The sequence below is a fragment of the Haplochromis burtoni genome, unplaced genomic scaffold (genome assembly GCF_018398535.1).
Source record: "Haplochromis burtoni strain Fernald_Lab_line unplaced genomic scaffold, NCSU_Asbu1 Contig_93, whole genome shotgun sequence".
Taxonomy (NCBI): Eukaryota; Metazoa; Chordata; class Actinopteri; order Cichliformes; family Cichlidae; genus Haplochromis; species Haplochromis burtoni.
The window spans coordinates 993,437-1,005,671 of NW_024582454.1; the positions used below are offsets into that span (position 1 = coordinate 993,437).

The following is a 12,235-nucleotide window of genomic DNA, read 5'->3' on the forward strand; positions in this document are numbered from 1 at the left end:
CACACACACACACACACACACACACACACACACACACAGTACAGTAGCTTTGTGATTTAGCACTCTGCAAGAACTTATGAGAGGCAATTTCACATCTTTCAATCCCATCAAACAGCCTCCCTCAAACTTAATTACCGCTGCTATGGCTAAGACAATGAAACCTCAGTATGATGAAAACCACTGAGGAGTCACACAAATTAGACCTGATATGTGTGAGTGGGTGAGACACTGTGTGTATGCTGATTTCCCTCAAGGAAAGTAGTTGCACTTTATGACCGCTAGGTTTAGATAAGGTGGGATAAACCCACTTTAACTTTACGATTTGGGGGGTTACATATATTTTCTTTGTCTCACTTCTTCATACAGCATTCTGAGGCAAACCTACAGGAAAAAAAAGTTTTGAGTCCATCTGGGAACTACCGTAGCTGAGACTAAGCTTGGAGCTCTGGAGTAAAGATAAAGATTGTGTTATTTCTACAAGTTTCTTCACTAGCAGTACAACCTATGGCTCTCTGTGAACAAGGAAAAGTAAAAGTGTGAATGTTTCAGAAACTGGGGCATTAAGTGGAGTCCTAATTTCTTCACAGGGCTGTTTCAAGACTCAGCTTTGGGTCTAAAATTGGAACTGGGATAGGATGGGGTTAGACACAGCTGTTTAAATGCCAATGCACGATTCAGCCAGGCCAAATATGTTTGGTTTTGTGTCAGTGTAGGCAAAATCTCTACCGGCAACATTCTTAACAAATGCAGACCTTTTGATTATGGAAAGACAAAAGTGAAAATCAGGGTGTGTGGGGCTTAGTCAAACTGACTGCTGCTTCTCCATAAGTCAAGCTCTGTGCCTCCTAGGTGAGGAGTTTCAGACATCCTAGGGCAAACACAGGACATGCTGTTGAGATTATGCCTCACAGTGGGCTTGGACACCTCAGTATCCTATGGCAGAGGGTAGCTACTGCCGATTAATTGACCTTCCGCGAAAGTTTGGATGTTTCTGCCAGTCCTGAAGCCTTCAAAGATCTTTTTCAGGATCAAAGGATTTCTCTAGTTTTTGTCATAACCCCTATGGTTCTCAGACAGGTGGTGCCCTACATGTGACAGTTTGTCTCACCTGCCATCCTCACTTTATATAGCTTGTTGTTGCAGATCCAGGTTACTGAATCTTAGAACTAATATTTTCTACTGTTCAACACCACTTTGATTTAAAGCGCCCTCCATCAAGAATCTATGTCACAGAAGGCTCCAGTATGCGGCTAGTTTGATTTAGCCAGTTTGCCTGACCTGTCAGTTTTGTTGTACGAGCTTTAACCAAAAAAAAAAAAAAAATACGACTCTTTTTATACAGAGCTTTTAATGAAAACCAGTATTGTGTTAATTTATCTCTTATTTCCTTCAGATTTTCTTCATCGTTCTAAGCCAGTTTGTTCCTACAATAGAAGTAAATGCACAACAAATATTGTAATTTTTAGCAAATCCAGTTAACATAATAAATTTGTTGAGGTGTCTTTGTAGTGGCTGAGACACAGCGCCCATCAATGCACTGTGTGAGAGACATAAGACTTGCTTATATACTAATGCTAACTTTTGGTTTAGACTGAGTGGAAGGTCGTTGGTTGTTAAGGTTTGGGTTAAAGGCAAGTGAAAGCACAACTGTCCCTTCGAATGCAGTGTACACCTCTGTTTGTGTGAATGAGGCTGGCAGATGGAGGTGAAAACGCTTTAATTAACAGTATCTCTGTTGAATTATCTGAGTTAACAGAAGAATCCCATTGTCATGACATTCACTGATCACCTTTGATTCACTTCTAATCCCCTTTAAACCTCAACAAAAACACCCACACGCACACATGTGAGTTCTTCTCACGTACTGCCTCACCTCTGTCAATCCTCCTGATTGGACCAGGCTGATTCCTGCATTTTCATTTAAATACAAAAAGGGACCCGAACATAGTGCTTTAGGTGATTTATTGTTTTATCTCACTAAAAGCTCCCATAGACTTAGTCCAGATAAGCTCTACCTGAAGTGAAATATTTAGTCCAAGGTCAGTGACAGCAGCAATTTAACACAGCGTCAGTGGAGTATTTCACTTGGGGGACAATTTGTAATTTTTTGGCATGCATATTCCTGCAGAAGCTTGTGAACACTGAGCCATTAATTACGTCTGTCTCAGTTACTCTGAGCGATCATTTGCTTGCATTTCTCTGGAGATTTGCCTACTAAATCATAAGTTAAAGGAGGGTGGCAGAACAGTGAAGCAGACGCTGCAGCATCCTGACACCAACCGCAAGTGTCTCACACTGGTGTTAAGTCGATATTTGATGATACGGTTTCTCCACATGGCGTATGTGCCAGTACAGTAATTATGCCTCCGGAGACTTGGGAACATTTTGATTTAGTGCAGCATTTTAATTTTCAAGAGTCAAATTAATTTTGTGAAGGGTCTAAAAATGTGCCTCTACTTGCGCAAATGCTAACAACTGTATAGGTATGCACAGTGACGAGACACAAGAGGTGTAAATCAAACCTGTGTTGCGAGCTTGTTAAGGTTAAATTAAAATCTATCATCCAACAATGAGCTCACAGCAGGACGTGAAGGATTAAAAGATCTGTTCACATACCGAGGCTGTTATTAAGAGATTATTATGATATTACTTTTACAACTCAATAACATTTCAGCTGCACAAAAGGCAAAACCAGCAAAGGATCAAATAGTTTCCATCCTCTGATATCCGTTTTACCTTCTTACATCAGGTATCAACCGCTCTGCTTGTCGTTTCTTTATCTGGGTTGTAGTTAATTGCTCTGATAGCTAAAATTATTAACTCCACAGCCACCGCTGACCTCGATCCTAATTTCAGCATCACCAAGGAGGAGAGATCCCTTCCTGTCTTTGTCTGCAATCAGTGATAATTCCACATAAACTTCAGAGCGAGTCATCAAAACAAAACAGACCTACTTAGCCAATCCTCCCCGGAGCACATGTCAGCTTTATTTTCAACGGCGAAGATAATCACGGGCGTCGTCACTAAAGATCTTACAGAAGTCAGACACTAGAAAATAAAAAAATAATGACTTGGGAAATAAACACAGCACTGCTATTTTTGCTGTCATACCAAATAGAGACTTAGTGTGCTGGATATTTTGGGTAATTTGTAACAAATACAAAAAAAGTTATAACTTTGGCAATCCAAAAATTCGAAAGGAAGATAACCAATATTGCTTTAACCAGTTCTGTTAATAGGGGGCTTCATTTGCTCAGGCATAATGGATACATTTTGCCTATCAAATCATCAAATAATAGGAAATAGCTTGAATTCCTCTTTGAAAAAAAAAAACGTAAGATCATCTTTAGCAGCAATAACTTGCAGGGTTTGTCATCGTGGAGGAATTTTGGCCTACTCTTCTTTGCAATGTTGCTTTAGTTCATCGAGGTTTGTGGTCCCACGACGGCATTTAAGTCAGAGGAGTGGACTTTGAAACCCTAAGACACGCTGCCCTATTCTCTAGAGAGAATCGGTAACACTTTAGTCTTTTTCTAATTGTACTGTCATGAACTTAACAAGCTGACTGAAGCCTGTAGCATTGTCTTTCTATGATATTGTAAATCCTGAGTGTTACAACCTGACCCATAAGCTGCTACGCAAAAAAACTGACAACAGAGTTTATAAAAACCTTTAGTTATTTCAACTGATAAATATTAATAAAAGTTCAAATTTTTGGAAAGATGTTAATACTTCAGCCAGGAGAGTACAAAGTCTAGCAGAAAGTGGTTTGAGTCACAGCCACATTTAGCAGCTAATGTAAACCTCATAGCAGAAGAAGTCTATTTGAAAGCTTTTGTTTGGGAACTCTTAAGCATGCAGCTAAAATGTAATCCAAATCTAACTCAACTCTTAAGTGGCTTGCTGCCAACCTGGTGGATGCTGAAAGGGTAAGTCCATACAGAACCCACTGAAAGGGTAGCATGAGCTGCAAATGGGGAGTAAAACTGAATCCATTAACCTTACATCCATTAACCTGAGACACGCAGTGATTCTAAAGTGGCTGTAGGTATACGTGGATCTGTCGGTGCTAGCTCTGTGATACTTTCACAGGAAGTCTTACTTATACAGCGGCAACAGGCCAGTATTAGCTGGTAACACTGTCAGATAACATCGTCCATCATATGTTGATTAGACATCAGTGGGTAGAGAGACAGCAGTGTGCAGAAAGGCCCTGCTCATATGTCTGCTTAAACTGTCCTAGAATATATTTAATGGCACAGAAACAGCCAACCGTTTTAGAATAATGGGACAAATTACTTGTAGACTGTACGGTTAAGCATCTCAGTACACAGGTAGGCTGTGGAAACGCAGCACACTGTTTTTAATCATTTACTGTTCAGCAGCTTGGACATTTTTGATCTGCTCCTCCTCTAAATTACAGAGAGAAGACGAGCAGGGACACAAAGTTTAAATACAATCTTGCTGACATGTCATCATCCTAATGACTTAATCAGAATCAGAATCAGAATGCTTCAATAATCCCTAAGGAAATTATGTGGGTTACAGTTGCTCCAAGACAATAACGGTGACAGACTGAACTAATTAAACAATACAGTATATTACAAAGTTTAGAATATATGAGAAATAGCTGTAATATACAAATAGCTCAATTACAAATATCGAGAATATTACAGAGATGAAAAGTATATGATTGACTGAACAACCTGGACTAGCAGCCAACTTGAAGCGTTAATTTGGCGAATGTTTCTATTTGCCTTAACAACTAAATGCTTTAACAAACACTCTCCTTTAAGGCACCCGCACACTGCATGATCCAGGGAATCTTAAAAGTTCACTGCATGACACTATGCAACATGGATGTATTAAACTCAGGCAGGACAACAAGTTTGATGACATTATTTCCCTACAGAATCAGGGACTGGTCTGCAGTTTCTCTCCATGCTACCATCACTCTTACATCCTAGACCAGACCTCTTACGACACGTAGCTGAACCATTTTACCTGTGGTTCACTGTTTGAGATCAAGACACAAAGGAACCATCCTCCTATAGAGACAGCCCAGCATGGCTAAATGACATCCTCACCCAATTTAAAGCGAGCCTCCTGTTAGGATCCCTGGGTCTGTTCCCAGTGTTTGTGTTTTTTTGGACTTTTGCATGTTGTATTTTGTTTTGAGAAGTGAGCTATGTTTCTAGTTCGTAGTCTTTTGTTAATTTAGTCAGTTCCCTTTCATGTCCTAGTCTCACCTGTGTATGTCCTTCGTAGGGTCCCCGGTGGGCATTCGATCTCTGTGTCTCTACCATATGACTGTGTCAGTATCTCAGTGTTTGTGATTTCCTGTCTTATTTTGATAGTCATTGTCTCATGTGCAGTCTTGCTTCCCTTTCTTCATTATGTCTATTTTGCTCCAGCTGTGTTCTCATGTGTCTCCACTTCTTCTAATCACCCTCCTGTGTATATGCAGTATCTCCCTTTGTGCTTTGTCATGTTATGGTCCATTTATGCTACTGTTCTGTTTCCCAGGCTTAGTTTTTGAGTGTTTCTTTGCCCGAGTTAGTTTAAGCAGCTTGCATTTAGTTTCCCGTTTGGTTTTGTATTTTTGCTCATGTCTTGTTTACTTATCAGCTCATTAAAGAGCTCGCCTTTAGTTAAACTGCCTCCATGCCTGCAATTTTGGGTCCTCCTTCACCACACCCTAACCCTTGATACCCTGTGAAAAAGTTCAGTTCCACCTTGCACTTGGTTGAAATGTATACAAGCACAGAATACAACCTGTTTAGGTTTCACTTCCCTACTTCAAGGAAATACCTGGCTTTAGTTGCTAATTGCTCTCCTATGTTCATCATCAGTTCTTGTACGAGCATTCAATTAAAAAAAAAAAAAAATCAAGCTGAAAGCCCTAAAACGGTGAGATCCCCTATTATTTGACCCATTAATATAAAAATATCATTTTTGAAATCTATGAATGTTAAATTAAGGCTCAGGCTCAGGTTGGACCGCTTGATGAACATCTACTCGTCATAATTTAATCTATAAAGTGACTATCCATATAGAAAGGAATACATTTATTGAATTTCTTCACACGGACTTTGTTCCCTGTTTTAATTTGAATCTATCTTTGATTACAGGCACAAAATCTTTGCGAGCTGTCTATAAAAAGAGACATCAGCTCACTTAAAACGACAGGATTTTCGGCCACTTCGCCTCCGTCCACCTTCTGTTGACTCATTTTTGGATGAGCAGGTGAGGGTTCACACTCACTTTGACGGTGCTCTCTGCAGTGTTAAGTGACGACTGCAGCTTGTAGGACCTCTCCCGGTTTTCCCGAGCCTCGTCCGACACCCTGGCCAGCTCGGCCCTCAGTTTTCCGAGGGTTTTCTGCAGCGCCGCCTCCTGAGTCTGAAACTCCCGTCGCAGCTCGGCCTCAGTGCGTTTCCATGCCAAGAGGTTGTCGGCGGTAAGCTGCTGGGTTCTCTTCATGGCCTCCAGCTCGCGCTCATAAAAGGCCTGAGCCTGGGGACAAACGCAGACTTGTGAAAGTGTTCACCACTGCGGAAAAGATTTAAGCCAAAAACATGAAGGGTGTAAAACTAATTAATAAGCCTCAGTTTTCTCTTTTTAATGACAATGTGAATTTTATATCGAAAGGTCCAAAAACATTTAGAGCTGGAGCCAAAATTACTTTCCTGACAGTGTTTACTGCCGACGAGGATGCTTTTTTTTATTGAATTACTAGCATCTAAATGCAGTCCTTAAGTGCTGCTATGGCTTTTCCTGTACACAGATCTGCAGATAACAACCTTCACTTTCAGCAGCGTCAACACTATAGTGCCAGCAAATTAAATTTTCAGGCCTTTTTTTAACTATTACTAATCCAAGGACATTTAGCACAGCCTGGAGTGAATCGATTCTGGAAATGCCAGATGAGACACTGTGTGTGCAAACCTTTTCTGCTTGAATCCTCTTGAATCCTTATTTTATTTAGGCTTATTTTTAAAAGATCGCACCTTTCAGTCTGGACTCAGTATTAGGTTTTTTGGGTTGGCTCTAGACAGAATTAGACTGTAGCAGTAGTGAGAGCAGGGAAGGAGAGTACACCCACGCTTTCCTGAAAACATTAATAAATAGAGTAAATAACAATGGACTTAAGAGTCTTAGAACATAGTGGTACCAGTTCTCCATCTACTGCAGGTTCTGGATAGAGTTGGCCCACTAACTTGGATCTCCAAAGTAAAACAAACACTACTGTATATTGTCCCTAGCAGCAGTTAAAGGGTTTGGAGGAGCGATACGAAGTGACTGAATGGCATCAAGGACATGTGAACAGTTTGGGAAGGGCAGACAATCACAACGAGAGCAAGAGAACTGGAAGTAGAAGGAAAACAAAACACACGGGTGGGGGGGGGGACTAACACAGAAGGCATCTCAATAAAATACCCATATAATGCCCAATAAATGATTTATTAACTCATATTTGCTTACCAGTTTGTTTACCAATTATTAATGATGGTTATTATATTTAATGTACTGTACCTTGCTGAGTTTGGCCTCGTATTCCTCCACCAGTCTCTTCTTGTCCTGTTTCAGCTCCTCCACCCGCTCTGTCAGAGAATCAACCTGAACGTCCAACATGGAGACACAAAGAAACGGCACATTTCGAATTAAGTAGAGTCAGTTTATTTAAAAAAAAAAAAAAGCAACCAGAAGTCTCTGATGCTTTTGCTGTAGAGAGACGATTATAAATTACATTATAAAATGCATGTAGTCTATACTAGCGTTAAAATGTTGTATAAGGAAAGGCAAGGTAGAACAAAGAGTTGGAAACTTGGTAATTATCGCTGTCCCACTTTCTTTCTTCTTCCCTGTAGTGGTTTAGAGTTTGATGCTTTGGCTTTCAAGAGCTGCTCTACTTTTGCAGAAGCGAGTGTGTTACCTCGGCTTTATGGAGCTGTACCAGTTTCTCCTGGTCTTTGCTGTAGTTTGCGTTCTGGCTCTGGTGGCTGCGAAGAAGCTCCTGGATTTCCTGTCTGTGCTCAGCCTTGAGCTCTTCCAGCGCGGCCCTCTTCTCCTGCTCGAACTGGGCCTGTGCCTGGCTGAATGTACGCAGCTTCTCCTCAAAGGACCGTCGCATCTCCTCCACCTCCCTTGACATGGACACCACACGCTGCGTGTGCTGCCAAAGAAGACGGGAATGAAAGGCTGAGCCAACAGGGGAATTGATTTATGGGTTTTGTAGGCTTCTTACAGAGCGCGTGACTTTTCAAAAGGTCTAAGCCAGGTGGTGGTGTACTGGCTTGGGGGATTTTGACCTTCTGGCTGCCGACCTGGCTGCTCTAAATTAGCAGTAAAAAGCAGCAGACTAAACAGAAACAAAGTGTGTGAGCAGAAAATGCTCTGAAGGTCATTGTTCAAAAATTACAAGAAAAATGTCATCTAGTATTGACATAGGAAGTTATCATTCTGACAATGCCTCAATCCATTGATATTATATGTTATATTGATTAGCAGAAAAGTGGTCTCTAAGGTACCTGATCAGAAAAACACTAAACATTTTACGATAAAATCTTTAAGGCACATAACAACCATCTGTCAGGGGAAGATTTACTAATACGTTTTCATACCTTTCATTTAATTTGACTGCATTTCATTCTCTAAAGTAGATAATTACACAATCAGCACCAACTAACTATTAGCCATAAATTTTCTAGTCTCAAAGGGTACAGAAGTGGCATATCAACCGAGATAAAAGTAGGAGACACCCATGACTGACAGCTTAGACAGTTATCAGGGAAAAAAACACTCAGGGATAATAACACAAGCACAAACACATCTGCATATTTGCCATCAGTACGGTGGCTCATTCTGCTGCACTGTGGCCTCACAGCAAGTGGGTTCCTGGTTCAAATCATTCCTCCAGGAGACCTGGCTTCTCCTGCCGCCAAAACATGCTAGGATAATGCTCCCCTCGCTGTGCCCTTGACCAGAATAAGGCCTTACAGGTGCCCACCGCTGCTAATAATGAATATGGGTTAATATGTGGAGACTACAGCCTTTGGGTGTTTGCATTTTATTTCTTTGAGCGTCACTCTAAATCAGGGATGTCATTTTATTTAATGGGCTAGATCAGTAAAACCACTGCATAATAACATGTGGTGAAATATCCATTTCCAAAACACATGATGAACATCCTCAGATCATTTTAACAGTATGTCTTATTGCATATGTGCTGTAAATAAGTGAATCTAGAAAAGGCAAAAGTAACTTTAACTTTGTTCTGGAGGTAGTTCAATGCCTGTTTTGGGTTGTTGTGTTGGAAAAGTGATGACCCAGACCTGTTTTACTGCCTTTTAAAAACCTGACATATCCTTCTTTATTCACAAGTCCATCCATCTTGACGAGATTCCCAGATCCAGATGTAGCGAAGCTTCCCCACGGCATGATACTCCCGACACACTATTCTAACTCTAACCCTCATTAGCCACTGGTCTGGAGTCTTTAAACATATCAGTAGTTTTCTTTCCTTCCAGGCTTGTTCTATATTTGTGTTTCTCTGATTCTGTGGATGATACTTCTCAATCCTCTTTTTGTCTGTACAAGTATCAGTCCATTTACCAAACAGTCCAGATGTGTTGTGAGATGATGTATATTGTACTGATAACTGTCCGTACAAGTGTCTTACTTTTCAAAGCCATGCAGTGGGCTTTGGTGGCCTGGTTCAGGCCCCAGGCTGCTTTGTTTGACATCCCTGCTCTAAATCATAAATTCCTGCATTTAGTCAATTTTTCTTTATTCCTGCCTTTGCATCTTTTTATCAGAGAGCTGCACACACTCCATAAATCTATATAATGATGTTCATTTGGTCAGCTATTGTTAGAGATTAGTTACACGCTTCACTGTCCTCCCAGGTCATATACAAGCAAATACATGGGGATGATTTCATACACACTGGCTTGCTCATAAACTTATAAACAACAAAGCAGAGGCAATTTACAGCATAGCAATAAGAGAGGTACTCCTCTCCTACTTACACGAGGTGCGGAAAAAAAAAACAAATTTAAATTATATCTCTTTATGTGTCTTAGCAGGACTGGATTGTTATTGCATATCGAAGAAACTAGATGTGATTGCATCCGAGAGGCAGCCAGATCCAGCTGTTCAATACATCCTGCATTTGACTTGCAATCCAGGCAGATGTGAAGAAGATGAGTGCATGTATCTCTCTAAGACTTCAATGCAATGTTCACTTCTCCCAGCTGTTATTGTGTCAAACAGTCTGTGGTCTGTCTACTGTTACTGTAATCCTAACAGGCAGATCTACTTTGGAATAGTACCAGAATAACACCAGTTGTTCCTCGAGTTTAATTAACAGAACAGACATTGCCAGCTTCTGAATCTGAAAATGAAGGACTATAGAAAAGGTGCACTGAGTGCTTACAGCATGTCTGTGATCTCTGGTCATTGTAATCATCTGTTTTGATATTTATATTTTAGTTGCAAGCCTCTATTTAAGGCTGTGTCCAAAAAAGTTGGCACTAATACGTCTGTATTTTTACTCAAATAACTGTATATAAAAGATGGATGCACCGTGCACCCACTGTGGCATCACCCACTGGTTAGTGAGGTCCTGCTGAATCGTTTTGCTCTCACCATCTTGGTGTTTTAAAATGGGAGATATTAGGCAGGGTTTTGATAACTGAGAAATATTGTATATACCTGAGCTGCAGCAAACCCTACCCTCCTTTTTCACTGTGATGAGGATCCTAATTTACAAAATGAACTTCATGTTTTATTCATCTAACGAGACCATAAACTCATGTCGTAGATCGAGTAAGCCGAGGGCTTTTTTTCCATCAACTCAACTTGTGCCCATTGCACGACATTACAAAGAATGCTGGTTCTGGACACTAAGCTACATCTAAGAGTAGTTTTATTTTGTAGTATTGCTACCTTCACTAAAGTAAAGAATCTAAATCCTTCCTCTGCTGCTTTCCATGTATTTTCGTATATTAAGGCTTAAGGCAATCGACAAGAACCTGAAAATTGTGCCTCCCATTTCCTAGGCTAATATTCAAAGCTGCATTTTCTGATTTCCCCCATGCGCTTCGCTCTGATGGGTTCTTGGCCTTTCCTGTGGCAACACATGCAAAGGTTAGACCAAGCCAAGTTCTCTCTTTTATGTCTCTCCCTCTCTCTGATCCAACTTTTCCTTTGTCTCACCATGAGCACAACTCCTCTTTTAACTAGATGACCCAGGCCTCCTTGTTTCCTGTTTCTCTGCAAGGCCCTGCTCACATCTTAGTAAAATCAAAAATGGAGTTATAGTGGGCCAAATCATTCTCAATAAATCATCATCTCACATTCTTATGGGGGAGTTTCTTCTGGTTGACTTGTTTTAAAGAAACCTACTAAAATGTGCAAGAAAATCTGTTAAGTGATGGCATGACGTTGGTGTTTCCAGGTAAACGGAGCTCATTCTAGTCATCATGTAGCTGGATTAACTCGTGGATATACGTGACTAAATTTAAAAATGTATTGAATAATATCTGGACTCTATTTACAGACTCCTTGAAAAAAGAAATGAAAATGAGGCCTGAATGAACCCTGACCGCTCACAGCAATCTGAGGCAGTTGATGCAGACAAAGAGAGACTCTCCACTTCACAGCAGGACAGAGAAACAGACTTAATAGCGATTACCTGCAGCTGTGAGTGCAGACACAGGTGCCTCTTGCCTCCAGCACACACAGACATCACATCACTCCTCCATTTACCTGAGCCTCAGTGCAGAGCTGCATGTCTTCCACCCTCTGACGGTAGCTCTCGAACTCGGCCAGGGCCTGCCTCTTCATCCTCTCGTGGAGTTCCATTGACTCCTCCAGAGACTGGATCCGCTTCTTCAGGTCCATCTCATCGCTGATCTTGCTCTTGTACTGTGACAAACATTTAAAGTTCAGTGAAGTGCTCGCTATCATCCAAATCTAGCATTTTAATGACAGCATGTGCGGAGATGCTTACTCTGTAATTGACAAGGCACAATATGTCGTGCACTTCATAGCCTCCAAAACTTGATCATTTTGAGATATTATGGGACATAAATTGCATACAAACACCGGTAAATAACCATCCTGGATTTCAGCTTTAATTAAAATTACTTTAAAAGATTGGCTGATGCGCACAGAATTTAAATTAGGCTTTGATTTTCCTCATTATGACAACAAATGAAAGTGAAAATTA

General features: G+C 40.8%; 1 protein-coding gene across 4 annotated transcripts in view; it reads right to left on the reverse strand.

Moving 5' to 3' along the window:
* Nucleotides 1-12,235, reverse strand: part of fam184ab (family with sequence similarity 184 member Ab) — a 231,691-nt gene that overhangs the window by 129,171 nt on the left and 90,285 nt on the right. For all 4 annotated transcript variants that reach the window (XM_014336205.2, XM_014336204.2, XM_014336208.2 and 1 more), the window contains exons 3-6: nucleotides 11,773-11,931; nucleotides 7,937-8,176; nucleotides 7,537-7,620; nucleotides 6,265-6,516 (exon numbers count right to left, since the gene is read on the reverse strand). In XM_014336205.2, coding sequence (XP_014191691.1) covers nucleotides 6,265-6,516; nucleotides 7,537-7,620; nucleotides 7,937-8,176; nucleotides 11,773-11,931 — 735 coding nt within the window. The remainder of the gene's footprint in view (nucleotides 1-6,264; nucleotides 6,517-7,536; nucleotides 7,621-7,936; nucleotides 8,177-11,772; nucleotides 11,932-12,235) is intronic.